Source organism: Oncorhynchus mykiss, chromosome 8 (assembly GCF_057628025.1).
Source record: "Oncorhynchus mykiss isolate SJ-2025 chromosome 8, ASM5762802v1, whole genome shotgun sequence".
NCBI classification, from domain to species: Eukaryota; Metazoa; Chordata; class Actinopteri; order Salmoniformes; family Salmonidae; genus Oncorhynchus; species Oncorhynchus mykiss.
In genome coordinates this window covers 19,002,710-19,024,640 of record NC_143029.1, presented here as the reverse complement: position 1 = coordinate 19,024,640, position 21,931 = coordinate 19,002,710, and the positions used below count along the sequence as shown (strand labels likewise).

Sequence of the window (21,931 nt, the reverse complement as noted above, 5' to 3'; positions counted from 1 at the left end):
TCATCAATCAGCGCACGGTCCAGCACGTCCCGAGAGGGAACCCAACTCCTCTCCTCAGGACCGTACCCCTCCCAGTCAACTAGGTACTGATGACCACGGCCCCGAGGACGCATGTCCAAGATCTTACGGACCCTGTAGATAGGTGCGCCCTCGACAAGGATGGGGGGGGGGGGGGGAAGACGAGCGGGGGCGCGAAGAACGGGCTTAACACAGGAGACATGGAAGACAGGGTGGACGCGACGAAGATATCGCGGAAGAAGAAGTCGCACTGCGACAGGATTAATGACCTGAGAGATACGGAATGGACCAATGAACCGCGGGGTCAACTTGCGAGAAGCCGTCTTAAGGGGAAGGTTCTGAGTGGAGAGCCAAACTCTCTGACCGCGACAATACCTAGGGCTCTTAGTTCTACGCTTATTAGCAGCTCTCACAGTCTGCGCCCTATAACGGCAAAGTGCAGACCTGACCCTCTTCCAGGTGCGCTCGCAACGTTGGACAAAAGCCTGAGCGGAGGGGACGCTGGACTCGGCGAACTGAGATGAGAACAACGGAGGCTGGTACCCGAGGCTACTCTGAAAAGGAGATAGCCCGGTCGCAGACGAAGGAAGCGAGTTGTGGGCGTATTCTGCCCAGGGGAGCTGTTCTGACCAAGACGCAGGGTTGCGAAAAGAAAGACTGCGTAAGATGCGACCAATAGTCTGATTGGCCCGTTCTGCTTGACCGTTAGACTGGGGGTGAAAGCCGGAAGAGAGACTGACGGAAGCCCCAATCAAACGGCAAAACTCCCTCCAAAATTGAGACGTGAATTGCGGACCTCTGTCCGAAACGACGTCTGACGGAAGGCCATGAATTCTGAAAACATTCTCGATGATGATTTGTGCCGTCTCTTTAGCAGAAGGAAGCTTAGCAAGGGGAATGAAATGAGCCGCCTTAGAGAACCTATCGACAACCGTAAGAATAACAGTCTTCCCCGCTGACGAAGGCAGTCCGGTGACAAAATCTAAGGCGATGTGAGACCACGGTCGAGAGGGAATAGGAAGCGGCCTGAGACGGCCGGCAGGAGGAGAGTTACCGGACTTAGTCTGCGCGCAGACCGAACAAGCAGCCACGAAACGACGCGTGTCATGCTCCCGGGTGGGCCACCAGAAACGCTGGCGAATGGAAGCAAGCGTACCCCGAACGCCAGGGTGGCCGGCTAACTTGGCAGAGTGAGCCCACTGAAGAACGGCCAGACGAGTAGGAACGGGAACGAAAAGAAGGTTCCTAGGACAAGCGCGCGGCGACGGAGTTTGAGTGAGTGCTTGCTTTACCTGCCTCTCAATTCCCCAGACAGTCAACCCGACAACACGCCCCTCAGGGAGAATCCCCTCGGGGTCAGTGGAGGCTACTGAAGAACTGAAGAGACGAGACAAAGCATCAGGCTTGGTGTTCTTAGAGCCCGGACGATAAGAAATCACGAACTCGAAACGAGCGAAAAACAGCGCCCAACGCGCCTGACGCGCATTAAGTCGTTTGGCAGAACGGATGTACTCAAGGTTCCTATGGTCAGTCCAAACGACAAAAGGAACGGTCGCCCCCTCCAACCACTGTCGCCATTCGCCTAGGGCTAACCGGATGGCGAGCAGTTCGCGGTTACCCACATCATAGTTACGTTCCGACGGCGACAGGCGATGAGAAAAATACGCGCATGGGTGGACCTTGTCGTCAGAGAGGGAGCGCTGAGAAAGGATGGCTCCCACTCCCACCTCTGACGCGTCAACCTCGACAACGAACTGTCTAGAGACGTCAGGTGTAACAAGGATAGGAGCGGATGTAAAACGATTCTTGAGGAGATCAAAAGCTCCCTGGGCGGAAACGGACCACTTAAAGCACGTCTTGACAGAAGTAAGGGCTGTGAGAGGAGCTGCCACCTGACCGAAATTACGGATGAAACGACGATAGAAGTTCGCGAAGCCGAGAAAGCGCTGCAGCTCGACGCGTGACTTAGGGACGGGCCAATCAATGACAGCTTGGACCTTAGCGGGATCCATCTTAATGCCTTCAGCGGAAATAACAGAACCGAGAAATGTGACGGAGGAGGCATGAAAAGTGCACTTCTCAGCCTTCACAAAAAGACAATTCTCTAAAAGGCGCTGGAGGACACGTCGAACGTGCTGAACATGAATCTGGAGTGACGGTGAAAAAATCAGGATATCGTCAAGGTAAACGAAAACAAAGATGTTCAGCATGTCTCTCAGGACATCATTGACTAATGCCTGAAAGACAGCTGGAGCGTTAGCGAGGCCGAAAGGAAGAACCCGGTATTCAAAGTGCCCTAACGGAGTGTTAAACGCCGTCTTCCACTCGTCCCCCTCCCTGATGCGCACGAGATGGTAAGCGTTACGAAGGTCCAACTTAGTGAAAAACCTGGCTCCCTGCAGGATCTCGAAGGCTGAAGACATAAGAGGAAGCGGATAACGATTCTTCACTGTTATGTCATTCAGCCCTCGATAATCTATGCAGGGGCGCAGAGACCCGTCCTTCTTCTTGACAAAAAAAAACCCCGCTCCGGCGGGAGAGGAGGAGGGGACTATGGTACCGGCGTCAAGAGCTACAGACAAATAATCTTCGAGAGCCTTACGTTCGGGAGCCGACAGAGAGTATAGTCTACCCCGGGGGGGGGTGGTTCCCGGAAGGAGATCAATACTACAATCATACGACCGGTGTGGAGGAAGAGAGGTGGCCCTGGACCGACTGAACACCGTGCGCAGATCGTGATATTCCTCCGGCACCCCTGTCAAATCACCAGGCTCCTCCTGTGAAGAAGAGACAGAGGAAACAGGAGGGATAGCAGACATTAAACATTTCACATGACAAGAGACGTTCCAGGAGAGGATAGAATTACTAGACCAATTAATGGAAGGATTATGACAAACTAGCCAGGGATGGCCCAAAACAACAGGTGTAAAAGGTGAACGAAAAATTAAAAAAGAAATGGCTTCACTATGATTACCAGAAACAGTGAGGGTTAAAGGTAGCGTCTCACGCTGAATCCTGGGGAGAGGACTACCATCCAGGGCGAACAAGGCCGTGGGCTCCTTTAACTGTCTGAGAGGAATGTCATGTTCCCGAGCCCAGGTCTCGTCCATAAAACAGCCCTCCGCCCCAGAGTCTATTAAGGCACTGCAGGAAGCTGACGAACCGGTCCAGCGTAGATGGACCGACAAGGTAGTGCAGGATCTTGAAGGAGAGACAGGAGTAGTAGCGCTCACCAGTAGCCCTCCGCTTACTGACGAGCTCTGGCCTTTTACTGGACATGAAGTGACAAAATGACCAGCGGAACCGCAATAGAGACAGAGGCGGTTGGTGATTCTCCGTTCCCTCTCCTCAGTCGAGATGCGGATACCTCCCAGCTGCATGGGCTCAGCACCCGAGCCGGCAGAGGAAGATGGTAGTGATGCGGAGAGGGAGGCGACGGAGAGCGCGAGCTCCTTTCCACGAGCTCGGTGACGAAGATCAACCCGTCGCTCAATGCGAATAGCGAGTTCAATCAAGGAATCCACGCTGGAAGGAACCTCCCGGGAGAGAATCTCATCCTTTACCTCTGCGCGGAAACCCTCCAGAAGACGAGCGAGCAAGGCCGGCTCGTTCCAGCCACTGGAGACAGCAAGAGTGCGAAACTCAATAGAGTAGTCTGTTATGGATCGATTGCCTTGACATAGGGAAGACAGGGCCCTGGAAGCCTCCTCCCCAAAAACAGATCGATCAAAAACCCGTATCATCTCCTCCTTAAAGTCTTGATACTGGTTAGTACACTCAGCCCTTGCCTCCCAGATTGCCGTGCCCCACTCACGAGCCCGTCCAATAAGGAGAGATATGACGTAGGCGACACGAGCAGTGCTCCTGGAGTAAGTGTTGGGCTGGAGAGAAAACACAATATCACACTGGGTGAGGAACGAGCGGCATTCAGTGGGCTCCCCAGAGTAACACGGCGGGTTATTGATTCTGGGCTCCGGAGATTCGAAAGCCCTGGAAGTGGCCGGTGGATCGAGGCGGAGATGGTGAACCTGTTCTGTGAGGTTGGAGACTTGGGTGGCCAGGGTCTCAACGGCATGTCGAGCAGCAGACAATTCCTGCTTGTGTCTGCCTAGCATCGCTCCCTGGATCTCGACGGCTGAGTGGAGAGGATCCGAAGTCGCTGGGTCCATTCTTGGTCGGATTCTTCTGTTACGGTGCGTGAATGAGGACCCAAAAGCGAATCAACTTAAACAGAGCTTCTTTAATTACCAAACATAGGTAGGCTCAGATGGACCGGCAGATTCCGACAGGACAGGACAAGGTTACAGCAAACATGACGACAGTCTGGTTCAGGCATGAATGACACAAACAAACAAACAAGAATCCGACAAGGACAGGAGCAGAAACAGAGAGAGATATAGGGACCTAATCAGAGGGACAAAAGGGAACAGGTGGGGAACGGGGTGAATGGGTAGTTAGAGGAGACAAGGGACAGCTGGGGGAAAGCGGGGGAGAAAAGGTAATCTAACACGACCAGCAGAGGGAGACAGGGTGAAGGGAAAGGACAGAGACAAGACAACATGACATAATCAATGCTTGGAGTTTGTCAGAATTTGTGGGATTTTGTTTGTCCACCCGCCTATTGAGGATTGACCACACGTTCTCAATGGGATTAAGGTCTGGGGAGTTTCCTGGCCATGGACCCAAAATATCGATATTTTGTTCCCCGAGCCACTTAGTTATCACTTTTGCCTTATGGCAAGGTGCTCCATCATGCTGGAAAAGGCATTGTTCATCACCAAACTGTTCCTGGATGGTTGGGAGAAGTTGCTATCAGAGGATGTGTTGGTACCATTCTTTATTCATGGCTGTGTTCTTAGGAAAAATTGTGAGTGAGCCCACTCCCTTGGCTGAGAAGCAACCCCACACATGAATGGTCTCAGGATGCTTTACTGTTGGCATGATATAGGACTGATGATAGCGCTCACCTTGTCTTCTCCGGACAAGCTTTTTTCCGGATGCCCCAAACAATCGGAAAGGGGATTCATCAGAGAAAATTACTTTACCCCAGTCCTCAGCAGTCCAATCCTTGTACCTTTTGCAGACTATCAGCCTGCCCCTGATGTTTTTCCTGGAGAGAAGTGGCTTCTTTGCTGCCCTTCTTGACACCAGGCCATCCTCCAAAAGTCTTCGCCTCACTGTGCGTGCAGATGCACTCACACCTGCCTGCTGCTATTCCTGAGCAAGCTCTGTACTGGTGGTGCCCGGTCCCGCAGCTGAATCAAGCGCTTGCTGGACTTTCTTGGGTCGCCCTGAAGCCTTCTTCACAACAATTGAACCGCACTCCTTGAAGTTCTTGATAATCCAATAAATGGTTGATTTAGGTGCAATTTACTGGCAGCAATATCCTTGCCTGTGAAGCCTTTTTTTGTGCAAAGCAATGATGACGGCACATGTTTCCTTGCAGGTAACCATGGTTGACATAGGAAGAGCAATGATTCCAAGCACCACCCTCCTTTTGAAGCTTCCAGTCTGTTATTAGAACTCAATCAGCATGACAGAGTGATCTCCAGCCTTGTCCTTGTCAACACACCATGGATAATAAGAACACCTCCTCCCAGCTGCCCACTGCACTGAGGATAGGAAACTCAGTCACCACCGATAAATCCACTATAATTGAACATTTCAATAAGCATTTTTCTACGACTGGCCATGCTTTCCACCAGGCTACCCCTACCCCGGTCAACTGCACTGTACCCCCCACAGCAAATCACCCAAGCCTTCCCCATTTCTCCTTCTCCCAAATCCAGTCATCTGATGTTCTGAAAGAGCTGGACCCCTTCAAATCAGCCGGGCTAGACAATCTGGATCCTTTCTTTCTAAAATTATCTGTTGAAATTGTTGCAACCCCTATTACTAGCCTGTTCAACCTCTCTTTCGTGTCGTCTAAAATTCCCAAAGATTGGAAATCAGCTGCGGTCATCCCCCTCTTCAAAGGGGGAGACACTATAGACCCAAACTGCTACAGACCTATATCTATCCTACACTGCCGTTCAGGTCAACAAACAGATTACCGACCATTTCGAATCCCACCATACCTTCTCCGCTATGCAATCTGGTTTCAGAGCTGGTCATGGGTGCACCTCAGCCACGCTCAAGGTCCTAAACGATATCTTAACCGCCATCGATAAGAAACAATACTGTGCAGCCATGTTCATTGACCTGGCCAAGACTTTAGACTCTGTCAATCACCACATCCTCATCGGCAGACTCGATAGCCTTGGTTTCTCAAATGATTGCCTCGCCTGGTTCACCAACTACTTCTCTGATAGAGTTCAGTGTGTCAAATCGGAGGGCCTGTTGTCCGGGCCTCTGGCAATCTCTATGGGGGTGCCACAGGGTTCAATTCTTGGGCCGACTCTCTTCTCTTGCTGCTGGTGAGTCTCTGATCCACCTCTACGCAGACGACACCATTCTGTATACTTCTGGCCCTTCTTTGGACACAGTTTTTTTTGTTTTGAATTTGACCCCTTTTTCTCCCCAATTTCGTGGTATCCAATTGTTTTAGTTTTAGTAATTGTTTTGTCTCATCGCTACAACTCCCATACGGGCTCGGGAGAGAAGAAGGTTGAAAGTCATGCGTCCTCCGATACACAAGCCAACCAAGCTGCACTGCTTCTTAACATAGCGCTTATCCAACCCGGAAGCCAGCCGCACCAATGTGTCGGAGGAAACACTGTGCACCTGGCAACCTTGGTTAGCGCGCATTGCGCCCGGCCCGCCACAGGAGTCGCTGGTGCGCGATGAGACAAGGACTTCCCTACCAGCCAAGCCCTCCCTAACCCGGACGACGCTAGGCCAATTGTGCGTTGCCCCACGGACCTCCTGGTCGCGGCCAGTTACGATAGAGCCCGGGCAAAAAATCCAGAGTCTCTGATGGCACAGCTGGCACTGCAGTACAGCGCCCTTAACCACTGAGTCACCCGGGAGGCCCTGTGTTAACACTGTGTTAACAACCCTCCAGACGAGCTTCAATGCCATACAACTCTCCTTCTGTGGTCTCCAACTGCTCTTAAATACAAGTAAAACTAAATGCATGCTCTTCAACCGATCGCTGCCTGCACCTGCCCGCCCGTCCAGCATCACTACTCTGGACGGTTCTGACTTAGAATATGTGGACAACTACAAATACCTAGGTGTCTGGTTAGACTGTAAACTCTCCTTCCAGACTCACATCAAACATCTCCAATCCAAAGTTAAATCTAGAATTGGCTTCCTATTTCGCAACAAAGCCTCCTTCACTCATGCTGCCAAACATACCCTCGTAAAACTGACCATCCTGTTGATCCTTGACTTCGGCGATGTCATTTACAAAACAGCCTCCAACACCCTACTCAATAAATTGGATGCAGTCTATCACAGTGCCATCCGTTTTGTCACCAAAGCCCCATATACTACCCACCACTGCGACCTGTATGCTCTCGTTGGCTTGCCCTCGCTTCATACTCGTTGCGAAACCCACTGGCTCCAGGTCATCTACAAGACCCTGCTAGGTAAAGCCTCCCCTTATCTCAGCTCGCTGGTCACCATGGCAGCACCCACCTGAAGTACGCGCTCCAGCAGGTATATCTCTCAGGTCACCCCCAAAACCAATTCTTCCTTTGGCCGCTTCTCCTTCCAGTTTTCTGCTGCCAATGACTGGAACGAACTACAAAAATCTCTGAAACTGGAAACACTTATCTCCCTCACTAGCTTTAAGCACCAGCTGTCAGAGCAGCTCACAGATTACTGCACCTGTACATAGCCCACCTATAATTTAGCCCAAACAACTACCTCTTCCCCTACTGTATTTATCTATTTATTTTGACCCTTTGAACCCAATTATTTTTATTTGTACTTTGCACATTCTTCCACTGCAAATCTACCATTCCAGTGTTTTACTTGCTATATTGTATTTACTTCGCCACCATGGCCTTTTTTTTTGCCTTTACCTCCCTTATCTCACCTCATTTGCTCACATTGTATATAGACTTATTTTTATACTGTATTATTGACTGTATGTTTGTTTTACTCCACGTGTAACTCTGTGTTGTATGTGTCAAACTACTTTGCTTTATCTTGGCCAGGTCGCAATTGTAAATAAGAACTTGTTCTCAACTTGCCTACCTGGTTAAATTAAGGTGAAATAAAAAAATGAAAAATAAAACTTAAACACTCACACCTGTATTAAATTAACGAGAGAATCACTGACATGATGTCAGCTGGTCCTTTTGTGGCAGGGTTGAATGGCAAAGAGGGACTTTGCAATTAATTGCAATTCATCTGATCAAATTGCCATCATATAAACTGAGGCAGCAGACTTTGTGAAAATGAATATTTGTGTCATTCTCAAAACTTTTGGCCACGACTGTATATCTGTTCTGTCTCATTCTATGAATACTGTAGTCATATACAGTACATCATGTTACTTACACTGAGGAGGCATGTGTGCTTGGTGACTTGGAGGGACACAGTAGTGGATGTTGTTTAAGTCAGACGTGAGAGGAAGACGGGCTTCTACGTGTTCTGCTCCTTTCAAGACAACAGTCCCAAGGTAGTGGCCAGCTAGGAGGACCAGCGAAGCCCACCACTTCCCACTGGAGAAGCCCAGATAAAGAGAAGTCCTCATCCTCAGTTCACTGAGCCTTTTCTCTGTAGGGGTGTAACCTGAGATTGTCAGGGTAGGGGCCTTTCATCAGGCGATCAGGGGTGTGGGGGACATGTCTTGCTGATGTGGCTCAGGCAGGGAAGGGGCTCTGGGCGGGGGTGGAGGCTGACCCTGAGGGTCCTCCACTGGGCTTCTCCAGGGGTCCTTGGGGTCGTCCACCTGGCCTACATCATTGACAGTCACCTCAGGGGTGAACCAGCCCTCTTCCTTTGGCCCACAGGTCACAGTAGGTCCAGGGTTGATAATGTCATAGACTCATCTGTCTCCAAAGGAATGCTTCTGTGACAACAGGAATCTGACAAAAATAAAAAGAGAGGTTGTTATTCAGCTTAAGCCATTTAGAAGAAGTAAGGGACAAAATTATTCATTATAACTTGGAGTGAGTTTAGTGAAGTGTAAGGTCAACTTTTCTGTCTGTTATGTGTAGTAGTGTTTCCTGTAGTGTTTCCTTTAGTGTAGTTGACAATTCCATACCTTGATAGAGTCCATTCTTCTCTCAGGAGGGATATTCTTGTGAAATTGAAACAAACGTGATATTACAGGAATAACGTAGTATTACAGGAATAAACGTGGTATTACAGGAATAAACATGGTATTACAGGAATAGACATATATTACAGGAATAAACGTGGTATTACAGGAATAAACATGGTATTACAGGAATAAATGTAGTATTAAAGGAATAGAAAATGAACTATGTGGATAGCAGCATGACGTGACACTCCTGGCAACATTTTTCAGAAACCTTGTATTCACAAGTGACACAAACTGTTTTAGAGTGAAACAGATAGCAGTGATCTATAACTATCATTCTAGATCGATGTAAAACACTTACCATTTCGCTATACAGAACTCAAAGCAGTCCTTTGGTGATGAAGAGTCACTATAATACATACGATTATAACCAGTCAAACTGATGCTCCTAGAAAGTGAACTTTTTCATTCTTTCAAGCAACTACTGTAAACCTTCCTGCATGGTGTCTGTGAATGAGTAATAAAAAAACAAGTCTTGTACTAAATTCTCCCGACTTCAAACAATGAAAATAAGTTCAAACTTACAGAAAAGTGTGCCATTTACAGTCACATTTAACAGTTAAACCTGAGCCCCACTCAACTTTACACACCTATCTGTGTCAGAGCTGTGTATTCCCTGGCTCCCTCTACATGCAAATCTGCTATGAGGCAAACATTCCCTCTATTTATGTTTGAAGAAGAGATCAGCTCATGCAAAGCAGAGAAGTTCCTTTGCAAAATTTATGCAAATAATGTGGGTCATGCAGTTCACGTCCGCCAATCAGGTTGTTCTCCAAACAGAGCAGGAATTCTGCGACCAGTCATGATGAACCTTGTAGTTTGAACTGATACATGAGAATGGAATGAGATAGTTAAAACATATCCACAGATATGAAGGCACTTGGTTAATGGAAAGTATACCGCCCATTAAAGTTAACAAGCCTTTAACATCTACACGTGAGGATATAAAATAGCCTACACGGTTTGGTATTGTAATGAGAATTTTAACGTTTGAGCTTTACTTACAACTTATTTCTGTGTTCTATTCATGTGCTGTTCTATAAACCAATTTATGTGTTCTTGCAAGTGGCTGACTGTACAAATCCTCACTATCAGTAGCTGCAATTTGGCAGTACGCCCTGACCTTGTTTTGAGAACAAACTAAATATATCTCAGTTTCAAGGTTAGAGAGAAGAAGCCTCGTGAGGTATTGGTCTGTCACATGAATGAAACAAAACGGTAAAGAGGAATTAATTATGCTAAATCATGCAAATATAACTTGTCTGTGTATAGCCAGCCGTATGTAAGACAACTGCTGGGTCTGCCTATGGCAGAGCTCCTGAATGACGTGTACTATGGTGCATTGAGTTGATTGGAACCTCTCCACGCGCTGACAATAAACAATGATTACTTTAAGATTGACTTGGAGTGTCCCTGTGTAAGAATTTCCACGACAGTATAAATTCAAATGTTGTTTTACAAGTTGAGTTTTCTTTGTTTAGAAAAAAGTCCATGTAGGCCAACAAACACTATTCAAACATAGTTTATAACAACACAGAACAATACTACAAACACACAATAAAATTCAAACATTCAAACCAACAACTATAGAAACGGGTATCCTGTAACAAAAACAAGTCATTCTAAAAGTTGTTCATATAGTAGTCCAGTCACCACGTCCTGCGTTCCCCCCTCCTTTCCTATTGAGGTATATAAACCCTGGACTGCTAATACTATGTATTGGCCATTGAAAGGCTTTGAAGTCACTGGTCGGCCATCGGCCATATTGTCCCTCCCCAGTAGGAGCATGCATCCATAGGAATGAATGGAATTCTACAGTATTTCAATTCAATGGTTCAAGGACAAAATTATATGTATTTAGGTATTTTTAGTTGTTGTAGTGGGGACGGTAACATTGGTACTCTCTAAAAAACTACTTAAAGGAATTTAAAGAAATATATTTTTATGTTTAGCTCACATAACATAATTTAAAAGTTTGCATTAAGGTTTCGGTAATACAATAAACGTGTCAAAAACTAATGTAGACATTGCATTTCTATAGATTCCAATTTTTTTTTTTACAATGGAGGAGAAGTTCCAAGATGGCTGTGCAGTGGCTTCAATACAGTGCCTCCTGTCAGTCATCCAGGGTTTATACACATCATTGTCCTTTCCCCCTCCATTCTCCTCCTCTCTACTGGGTCTGTTTGAGGTTGGTGAGGACTACAGTGATGGGGTCTCTGGTCGGCGGTGTTTTATGGTCCACCAGAGAGAACACCTTCATTGTGGTCTGGGTGAGGAAGGAGCCCAGCTCTCGGACCTTGGACTTGCAGGTGAGTGTGTGGATCAGCTCCTGGCGGAAGCCCCGGCTCACCATGCAGTAGAGCAGGAAGTTGGTGGTGGAGTTGAGGTTCTGCAGCATGTTGGCCAGGTCACTAATCAAGTTGATGGGAATGCGGTAGTCGTTCCGGTCAAACCAGTCGTGGTTGTACTTGGTGCGCAGGATACAGTAGGTGACGAAGCGTGGCAGACTGAGCACCACGAAGGACACAGACACTGTGCCCAGCAGGAAGATGGTCCTCCGCACCATGCCCTTGGTGCCTCCCCCCCGCATGACCCTCCGCTCCTCCTTGGTAAACATCTTTCTGGCACGGGTCAGGTGGTGGCCGATCAGCGAGTTGAAGATGATGACCAGGATGATGGGGATGCCACCGGAGAGGAACGTAGTGACCCACACCAGGACAGTAGAATAGATATGGCCCCTGTAGTGACACCAGGGCAGAGTCACATTCTTCCCCTCTATGGTGAAATTCTTCGGCGTCACCACGTTGATCCAGCCCATGGGCACGGAGGCCAGGTGGGAGACCAGGATGATAGACACACAGGTCAGCCTAGTAACCTTGGCCTGGGAGAAGTGCTGCTTGGCGGACGTGCTGCTGAGGACCAGGTAGCGTTCGATGGTAAACACCACCACGATCCAGGAGGAGCTGTACAGGGAGCCGTACTGCAGGAAGCCCATGATGCCGCAGGCCGGGTGGGAGTGCCAGAAAGGCTGCAGCTGCCAGAAGGTGAGCGTCAGGTCCAGCAGGATGACCCACACCAGGTAGAAGGTGTCCACAATGGCCAAGCAGCTCAGGTAGATGATGGCCGTGTCAGACATTCTACACTTCCGGAAGCAGATCATGTAGAAAGTGAAGAGATTGGCTGAGGAACAAGAAATAGAATGCCATCCCGTTATGAGTTGTGACATTTCCTTTTCAATTGCTCTCACAATAATTCATGAAAACAAGTTTGGAACATCACACAGACACAAATAGATTTAGGAAACAGCACAAACTGTTACGGTGAGTGAATGAGGACCCAAAAGCGAACTAACTTAAACAGAGCTTCTTTAATAACCAAACATAGGTAGGCTCAGATAGACCGGCAGATTCGGACAGGACAGGACAAGGTTACAGCAAACATGACGATAGTCTGGCTCAGGCATGAAACACAACAAACAAGAATCCGACAAGGACAGGAACAGAAACAGAGAGAGATATAGGGACCTAATCAGAGGGAAAAAGGGAACAGGTGGGAAACGGGGTGAATGGGTAGTCAGAGGAGACAAGGAACAGCTGGTGGAAAGCGGGGGAGAAAAGGTAACCTAACAACGACCAGCAGAGGGAGACAGGGTGAAGGGAAAGGACAGAGACAAGACACAACATGACAGTACATGACAGTACCCCCCCACTCACCGAGCGCCTCCTGGCGCACTCGAGGAGGAAACCTGGCGGCAACGGAGGAAATCCTCGATCAGCGCACGGTCCAGCACGTCCCGAGAGGGAACCCAACTCCTCTCCTCAGGACCGTACCCCTCCCAATCTACGAGGTACTGGTGACCACGGCCCCGAGGACGCATGTCCAAAATTCTACGGACCCTGTAGATGGGTGCGCCCTCGACAAGGATGGGGGGGGGGGGGGGGGGAAGACGAGCGGGGGCGCGAAGGACGGGCTTGATGCAGGAGACATGGAAGACCGGGTGGACGCGACGAAGGTATCGCGGAAGAAGAAGTCGAACTGCGACAGGATTAATGACCCGAGAAATACGGAACGGACCAATGAACCGCGGGGTCAACTTGCGAGAAGCCGTCTTAAGGGGAAGGTTCTGAGTGGAGAGCCAAACTCTCTGACCGCGACAATATCTAGGACTCTTAGTTCTACGCTTATTAGCAGCCCTCACAGTCTGCGTCCTATAACGGCAAAGTGCAGACCTGACCCTCTTCCAGGTGCGCTCGCAACGTTGGACAAAAGCCTGAGCGGAGGGGACGCTGGACTCGGCGAACTGAGATGAGAACAGCGGAGGCTGGTACCCGAGGCTACTCTGAAAAGGAGATAGCCCGGTCGCAGACGAAGGAAGCGAGTTGTGGGCGTATTCTGCCCAGGGGAGCTGTTCTGACCAAGACGCAGGGTTACGAAAAGAAAGACTGCGTAAGATGCGACCAATAGTCTGATTGGCCCGTTCTGCTTGACCGTTAGACTGGGGGTGAAAGCCGGAAGAGAGACTGACGGAAGCCCCAATCAAACGGCAAAACTCCCTCCAAAATTGAGACGTGAATTGCGGACCTCTGTCCGAAACGACGTCTGACGGAAGGCCATGAATTCTGAAAACATTCTCGATGATGATTTGTGCCGTCTCTTTAGCAGAAGGAAGCTTAGCAAGGGGAATGAAATGAGCCGCCTTAGAGAACCTATCGACAACCGTAAGAATAACAGTCTTCCCCGCTGACGAAGGCAGTCCGGTGACAAAATCTAAGGCGATGTGAGACCACGGTCGAGAGGGAATAGGAAGCGGCCTGAGACGGCCGGCAGGAGGAGAGTTACCGGACTTAGTCTGCGCGCAGACCGAACAAGCAGCCACGAAACGACGCGTGTCATGCTCCCGGGTGGGCCACCAAAAACGCAGACGAGTAGGAACGGGAACGAAAAGAAGGTTCCTAGGACAAGCGCGCGGCGACGGAGTGTGAGTGAGCGCTTGTTTTACCTGCCTCTCAATTCCCCAGACAGTCAACCCGACAACACGCCCCTCAGGGAGAATCCCCTCGGGGTCAGTGGAGGCTACTGAAGAACTGAAGAGACGAGACAAAGCATCAGGCTTGGTGTTCTTAGAGCCCGGACGATAAGAAATCACGAACTCGAAACGAGCGAAAAACAGCGCCCAACGCGCCTGACGCGCATTAAGTCGTTTGGCAGAACGGATGTACTCAAGGTTCCTATGGTCAGTCCAAACGACAAAAGGAACGGTCGCCCCCTCCAACCACTGTCGCCATTCGCCTAGGGCTAACCGGATGGCGAGCAGTTCGCGGTTACCCACATCATAGTTACGTTCCGACGGCGACAGGCGATGAGAAAAATACGCGCATGGGTGGACCTTGTCGTCAGAGAGGGAGCGCTGAGAAAGGATGGCTCCCACGCCCACCTCTGACGCGTCAACCTCGACAACGAACTGTCTAGAGACGTCAGGTGTAACAAGGATAGGAGCGGATGTAAAACGATTCTTGAGGAGATCAAAAGCTCCCTGGGCGGAAACGGACCACTTAAAGCACGTCTTGACAGAAGTAAGGGCTGTGAGAGGAGCTGCCACCTGACCGAAATTACGGATGAAACGACGATAGAAGTTCGCGAAGCCGAGAAAGCGCTGCAGCTCGACGCGTGACTTAGGGACGGGCCAATCAATGACAGCTTGGACCTTAGCGGGATCCATCTTAATGCCTTCAGCGGAAATAACAGAACCGAGAAATGTGACGGAGGAGGCATGAAAAGTGCACTTCTCAGCCTTCACAAAAAGACAATTCTCTAAAAGGCGCTGGAGGACACGTCGAACGTGCTGAACATGAATCTGGAGTGACGGTGAAAAAATCAGGATATCGTCAAGGTAAACGAAAACAAAGATGTTCAGCATGTCTCTCAGGACATCATTGACTAATGCCTGAAAGACAGCTGGAGCGTTAGCGAGGCCGAAAGGAAGAACCCGGTATTCAAAGTGCCCTAACGGAGTGTTAAACGCCGTCTTCCACTCGTCCCCCTCCCTGATGCGCACGAGATGGTAAGCGTTACGAAGGTCCAACTTAGTGAAAAACCTGGCTCCCTGCAGGATCTCGAAGGCTGAAGACATAAGAGGAAGCGGATAACGATTCTTCACTGTTATGTCATTCAGCCCTCGATAATCTATGCAGGGGCGCAGAGACCCGTCCTTCTTCTTGACAAAAAAAAACCCCGCTCCGGCGGGAGAGGAGGAGGGGACTATGGTACCGGCGTCAAGAGCTACAGACAAATAATCTTCGAGAGCCTTACGTTCGGGAGCCGACAGAGAGTATAGTCTACCCCGGGGGGGGGTGGTTCCCGGAAGGAGATCAATACTACAATCATACGACCGGTGTGGAGGAAGAGAGGTGGCCCTGGACCGACTGAACACCGTGCGCAGATCGTGATATTCCTCCGGCACCCCTGTCAAATCACCAGGCTCCTCCTGTGAAGAAGAGACAGAGGAAACAGGAGGGATAGCAGACATTAAACATTTCACATGACAAGAGACGTTCCAGGAGAGGATAGAATTACTAGACCAATTAATGGAAGGATTATGACAAACTAGCCAGGGATGGCCCAAAACAACAGGTGTAAAAGGTGAACGAAAAATTAAAAAAGAAATGGTTTCACTATGATTACCAGAAACAGTGAGGGTTAAAGGTAGCGTCTCACGCTGAATCCTGGGGAGAGGACTACCATCCAGGGCGAACAAGGCCGTGGGCTCCTTTAACTGTCTGAGAGGAATGTCATGTTCCCGAGCCCAGGTCTCGTCCATAAAACAGCCCTCCGCCCCAGAGTCTATTAAGGCACTGCAGGAAGCTGACGAACCGGTCCAGCGTAGATGGACCGACAAGGTAGTGCAGGATCTTGAAGGAGAGACAGGAGTAGTAGCGCTCACCAGTAGCCCTCCGCTTACTGACGAGCTCTGGCCTTTTACTGGACATGAAGTGACAAAATGACCAGCGGAACCGCAACAGAGACAGAGGCGGTTGGTGATTCTCCGTTCCCTCTCCTTAGTCGAGATGCGGATACCTCCCAGCTGCATGGGCTCAGCACCCGAGCCGGCAGAGGAAGATGGTAGTGATGCGGAGAGGGGGGCGACGGAGAGCGCGAGCTCCTTTCCACGAGCTCGGTGACGAAGATCAACCCGTCGCTCAATGCGAATAGCGAGTTCAATCAAGGAATCCACGCTGGAAGGAACCTCCCGGGAGAGAATCTCATCCTTTACCTCTGCGCGGAGACCCTCCAGAAGACGAGCGAGCAAGGCCGGCTCGTTCCAGCCACTGGAGACAGCAAGAGTGCGAAACTCAATAGAGTAGTCTGTTATGGATCGATTGCCTTGACATAGGGAAGACAGGGCCCTGGAAGCCTCCTCCCCAAAAACAGATCGATCAAAAACCCGTATCATCTCCTCCTTAAAGTCCTGATACTGGTTAGTACACTCAGCCCTTGCCTCCCAGATTGCCGTGCCCCACTCACGAGCCCGTCCAATAAGGAGAGATATGACGTAGGCGACACGAGCAGTGCTCCTGGAGTAAGTGTTGGGCTGGAGAGAAAACACAATATCACACTGGGTGAGGAACGAGCGGCATTCAGTGGGCTCCCCAGAGTAACACGGCGGGTTATTGATTCTGGGCTCCGGAGATTCGAAAGCCCTGGAAGTGGCCGGTGGATCGAGGCGGAGATGGTGAACCTGTTCTGTGAGGTTGGAGACTTGGGTGGCCAGGGTCTCAACGGCATGTCGAGCAGCAGACACTTCCTGCTCGTGTCTGCCTAGCATCGCTCCCTGGATCCCGACGGCTGAGTGGAGAGGATCCGAAGTCGCTGGGTCCATTCTTGGTCGGATTCTTCTGTTACGGTGAGTGAATGAGGACCCAAAAGCGAACTAACTTAAACAGAGCTTCTTTAATAACCAAACATAGGTAGGCTCAGATAGACCGGCAGATTCGGACAGGACAGGACAAGGTTACAGCAAACATGACGATAGTCTGGCTCAGGCATGAAACACAACAAACAAGAATCCGACAAGGACAGGAACAGAAACAGAGAGAGATATAGGGACCTAATCAGAGGGAAAAAGGGAACAGGTGGGAAACGGGGTGAATGGGTAGTCAGAGGAGACAAGGAACAGCTGGTGGAAAGCGGGGGAGAAAAGGTAACCTAACAACGACCAGCAGAGGGAGACAGGGTGAAGGGAAAGGACAGAGACAAGACACAACATGACAGTACAAGACACAAACAAGATAGAAGATTCACACACCTGGGATCCCCAGAATGCACAGCAAAGGGTAGTAGACCTTCTGAACAGTGATGAAGCCACTGTCCCCCTCCATGTTTTCGTCCTCCTCCTCAGCACCAGGCAATAGCAGATAAGGTAATGCCTGCAATAAACCCATTAATGTTAGCTGGATGGGAGGACATTATTGATACAGAGATGAGCACAGTGTAATAAACAATATGTGGAGAAGGACCGAGAAGGGTTGCTTATTTCTCCCCCAAAAGAACTTTGTTTTTTACTAGGCCTTTATGGATATATTATGATTAGGGTTGGCTATTTGTTGACGAGATGTTAAGGGTAAATTTAAATGAGAAAAGGAAGTACTCAATCAGATTCGGCAGACTTCATGATCACATTTGAAAAGATTCCATACATCTCAAGGCAAGGATGAACGTACGGACAGCATTTGATTCAGTGTCATATACTGTGAAATATTGTGAAACTGATGATGACTTGAAAATGAAAGAGAGCCGCACACTCTAGATGCAAACATTTAATTACCAACGTTTCAACAGCCAAGCTGTCTTCATCAGGGTATAATCACAAACACTGCGGGATGACTCGTTTATATAGTGTCAAAAGACACAGGTGTCTGTAATCATGGCCAAGAGTGGCCTAATATCATTGGTTAATAATCAAATATTAAAATGGCATACAAAGAACAGCATACAAACAACAAATGGATAGCATACGATCATAAATTCATTTGACTACAAAAGCTTACAAACAATTACAATGGCAAAGTCACAAGAATGGCTTCAGATCAAAGTCTACGTTGAGACCGAAGGGCGCAAGGCTCTTTAAGTTAAAGATCCAGGCAGCCTCTCGTTTTAACAATAAATTATCAAGGTCACCCCCTCTCCTAGGGAGGGTGACATGTTCGATGCCAATATAACGCAGAGACGAAATCGAGTGGCCTGCCTCCAAGAAGTGGGCCGCAACTGGGTAAGTAAAGTTCTTACACCTAATGGTGCTACGATGCTCTGAGATATGTACTTTTAATTCGTGCTTTGTTTTACCCTACATAATTTTTACCACAAGGACAAGTTATAAGATAAATAACTGCCTTAGTGGAGCACGTAATAACACCTTTTATTGGGATCGATTTCCCTGTTTGTGGGTGTTTGAAGGATCTCCATTTATAAGTGCCATTGCATTGAGCACAGCCATTACATTTGTAGTTTCCATCCAGTAGGGGCGCAAATAGACGTTGTTCAGGAATATCTTGGGGTGGTAAATCAGAGTGTACCAATTGGTCTCTGAGATTTCTGCCCCGCGAGAATACGACTAAGGGAAGGTCCGAAAACACATTACCGAGACTATCATCGGATTTTAGAATGTGCCAATGTTTGTGAACAATTCCCTTAATTTGTTCAGACCACTTTGAACAGCGGGTAGTTAGAACACAAGAATGCGTCTTTTTTGCGAGACTGACCTTAAACGGTCATGTCTCGTTTTGTTTTGAATTTTCTCATTGGCAATATTAATCTGATCATTTTTGTAGCCCCTCTCCTTGAACTTTCTTTGCGTCTCAGCCATATTTCTGTTGAAATCTGATTGTTTTTTGCAAATTCTTTTGATTCGACAGAATTGACTGTAGGGCAAACTATTTTTCAAGGGAAGTGGGTGACAACTATTTTTCAAGGGAAGTGGGTGACAACTATTTTTCAAGGGAAGTGGGTGACAACTATCAGCCCTCAACAAACTGTTATGATCAGTAGGCTTCCTGTAAAGATCAGTGTATAGAACATTATCTTCACACAAGATCAGAAGATCAAAGAAAACTGATTTGACGTGTATCAGATTGCATAGTAAAGTTAAGAAAAACATGGAATGCCTGGAGCTGTTTTGCATCACCCCTCCACAGAACACAAATATAATCAATATACCGTTTCCAAATAATGATGTTAGGCAAGAAAACATTTTTGAGAGGTTGGAAAATAAACTGTTTCTCCATGTAACCCACATACAAATTAGCATAGTTAGGAGCCATGGGGGATCCCATAGCAGTACCCTTCGTCTGAATAAAGAAATAATTTAGAAACATGAAATAGTTATGTGTGAGTACTATTTCAGCCAATGTTATAATGCATGCACTGGAAGGTAGTTCATTAGGGTCATGTTGCAGAAGAAAATGTTCCATAGCTTCAATACCGCTACCGCCCTCGTGGGAAATCGATCCCAATCAAAGGTGTTATTACGTGCTCCACTAAGGCAGTTATTTATCTTATAACTTGTCCTTGTGGTAAAAATGATGTGGGTAAAACAAAGCGCGAATTAAAAGTACGTATCTCAGAGCATCGTAGCACCATTAGGTGTAAGAACTTTACTTACCCAGTTGCGGCCCACTTCTTGGAGGCAGGCCACTCGATTTCGTCTATATTGGCATACAACATGTCACCCTCCCTAGGAGAGGGGGTGACCTTGATAATTTATTGTTAAAACGAGAGGCTGCCTGGATCTTTAACTTAAAGACCCTTGCTCCCTTTGGTCTCAACGTAGACTTTGATCTGAAGCCATTCTTGTGATTATTGTGACTTTGCCATTGTAATTGTTTGTAAGCTTTTGTAGTCAAATGAATCTATGATCGTATGCTATCCATTTGTTGTTTGTATGCTGTTCTTTGTATGCCATTTTAATTTTTGATAATTAACCAATGATATTAGGCCACTCTTGGCCATGATTACAGACACCTGTGTCTTTTGACACTACATAAACGAGTCATCCCGCAGTGTTTGTGATTATACCCTGATGAAGGCAGCTTGGCTGTCGAAACGTTGGAAATTCAATGTTTGCATCTGAGCTCCTAGAGTGTGCGGCTCTCTTTAATTTTCAGGTTTTCTACTCCGCTAGCCAGCACCTCGCCTTAATAGGTGTGCGTTTCTTTTTCTTCTAGATAAAACTGATGATGACTAACACGATAGCTATGTCAACAACAGCAAAGGATATTTTACTGCCTGAAACATGCCATTATCTCATCTGACAAGTCTCTACAGAATAGGCGAGTACAACATGACGACCCTTGTGTACCTATGACCTTGAAGGGCTTATATAAGTGCCTAAATGACTCTGTGGTAATGTATTGACATTGACCAGAAGACATGCAGATGAGGGTGAATTTGTGCTGTTATCATATATATGTGGTTTTCTTGGAACTGGGAAACAGAAAAGGCAATTCCACCTTACAGCACTATTATCACTTTCCATTTTATAGCCAGATGCCCACATAGCAAAGTCAAATCATTGGAAATATATATATTTTTTTTTAGCAGAACACTTTGTGGAATGTCATAGACTTTAAGCACAAATCTATTGTAGCCTATACATACATATATATATATATATAATTATATATCATGATACTGCCAACTGCATGACTAAGTGCTAGAATCTTCTTGCTGTACCATTCCCATCCCTTTAAAAATGGATAAAACAAATGGAGAACTGTATGGTAAACATAACACTACTGAGAGTTTAGATTCCAATATTTTATCAATAAAAACACATTTACAACCCCCCCCCAAAACATGCACTTGTCTACAATAATCCCATCAATGTAAGTGCATACTTTAACAATAAAGTGTTAGTACAGGTTACTTACACAGAGGGGCAGGCCTGCTGGTAGAGTAGAGATCCACAGTGTTGCCTGTCCAGTCCAGTCCAGTAGTATTAGGTGATGATGAGGACCAAATGAACCAGCTGCAGGTCATATAAAGCTTCCCTATCTCTTTCCCTCTCTCTCTGGGCAAATCTACATACAGGAAGGAGGCCTCATCTACAGGTGTCACGTCACCTGAAGCACAGGTGGACAGACAGAGCTGCACAGCGGAGGACAGACCTCTGTAGGGTTTATATTGATCTGTGAGATCCAGGCCATGATAACTAAAATGGTATCATTTGCGCTTGAATAAGATACCTATAATGTCCTTTATACCAAATGAAGTATTGATTGAAATATTGTTGTTGTGATGTATCCAAGCAGATGTATTACAAGTCACCATGATTCATCAATGAAGTTACCAATCGTGGCAGCTGTTGGTGAGTAAATTAAGATATTTCACTCAGGCTGTTTACCATTGAAAATAAATAGTCTGTTCCGGTCTACTTAACTAGGTGTGTCTGAATGTCTCCCATAGTCCCCTATGCAATAGCAGTTGGATCTGATCTACTTAGTTCATTGACTTTAATTTAACCCCCCCACACACACAATTTTTGGGGGGTAGACAGCTGAGTAAGGTGCCTCGCTTCCTCTTATGTCTCTGAGCTCAGTACACCCCGCCAGTGACACACCCACACACGGAAAAGACTCCCTCTTGTGGTCTTAACAGAAAAATAACACTCACTGTCAGACTGGTCTTGTTCAAGATTAC

General features: G+C 47.7%; 1 protein-coding gene across 1 annotated transcript; it reads right to left on the bottom strand.

The window, feature by feature from the left end:
* Positions 1-10,745: 10,745 nt before the first annotated feature.
* Positions 10,746-17,755, bottom strand: LOC110529195 (putative G protein-coupled receptor 139). Its single transcript, XM_021611325.3, has 2 exons — positions 17,544-17,755; positions 10,746-12,421 (listed from the first exon to the last, which is right to left on the bottom strand). Exons 1-2 carry the CDS (start codon positions 17,677-17,679, stop codon positions 11,412-11,414), a joined length of 1,146 nt encoding a protein of 381 aa, XP_021467000.3. The 5' UTR covers positions 17,680-17,755; the 3' UTR covers positions 10,746-11,411.
* Positions 17,756-21,931: the final 4,176 nt, after the last annotated feature.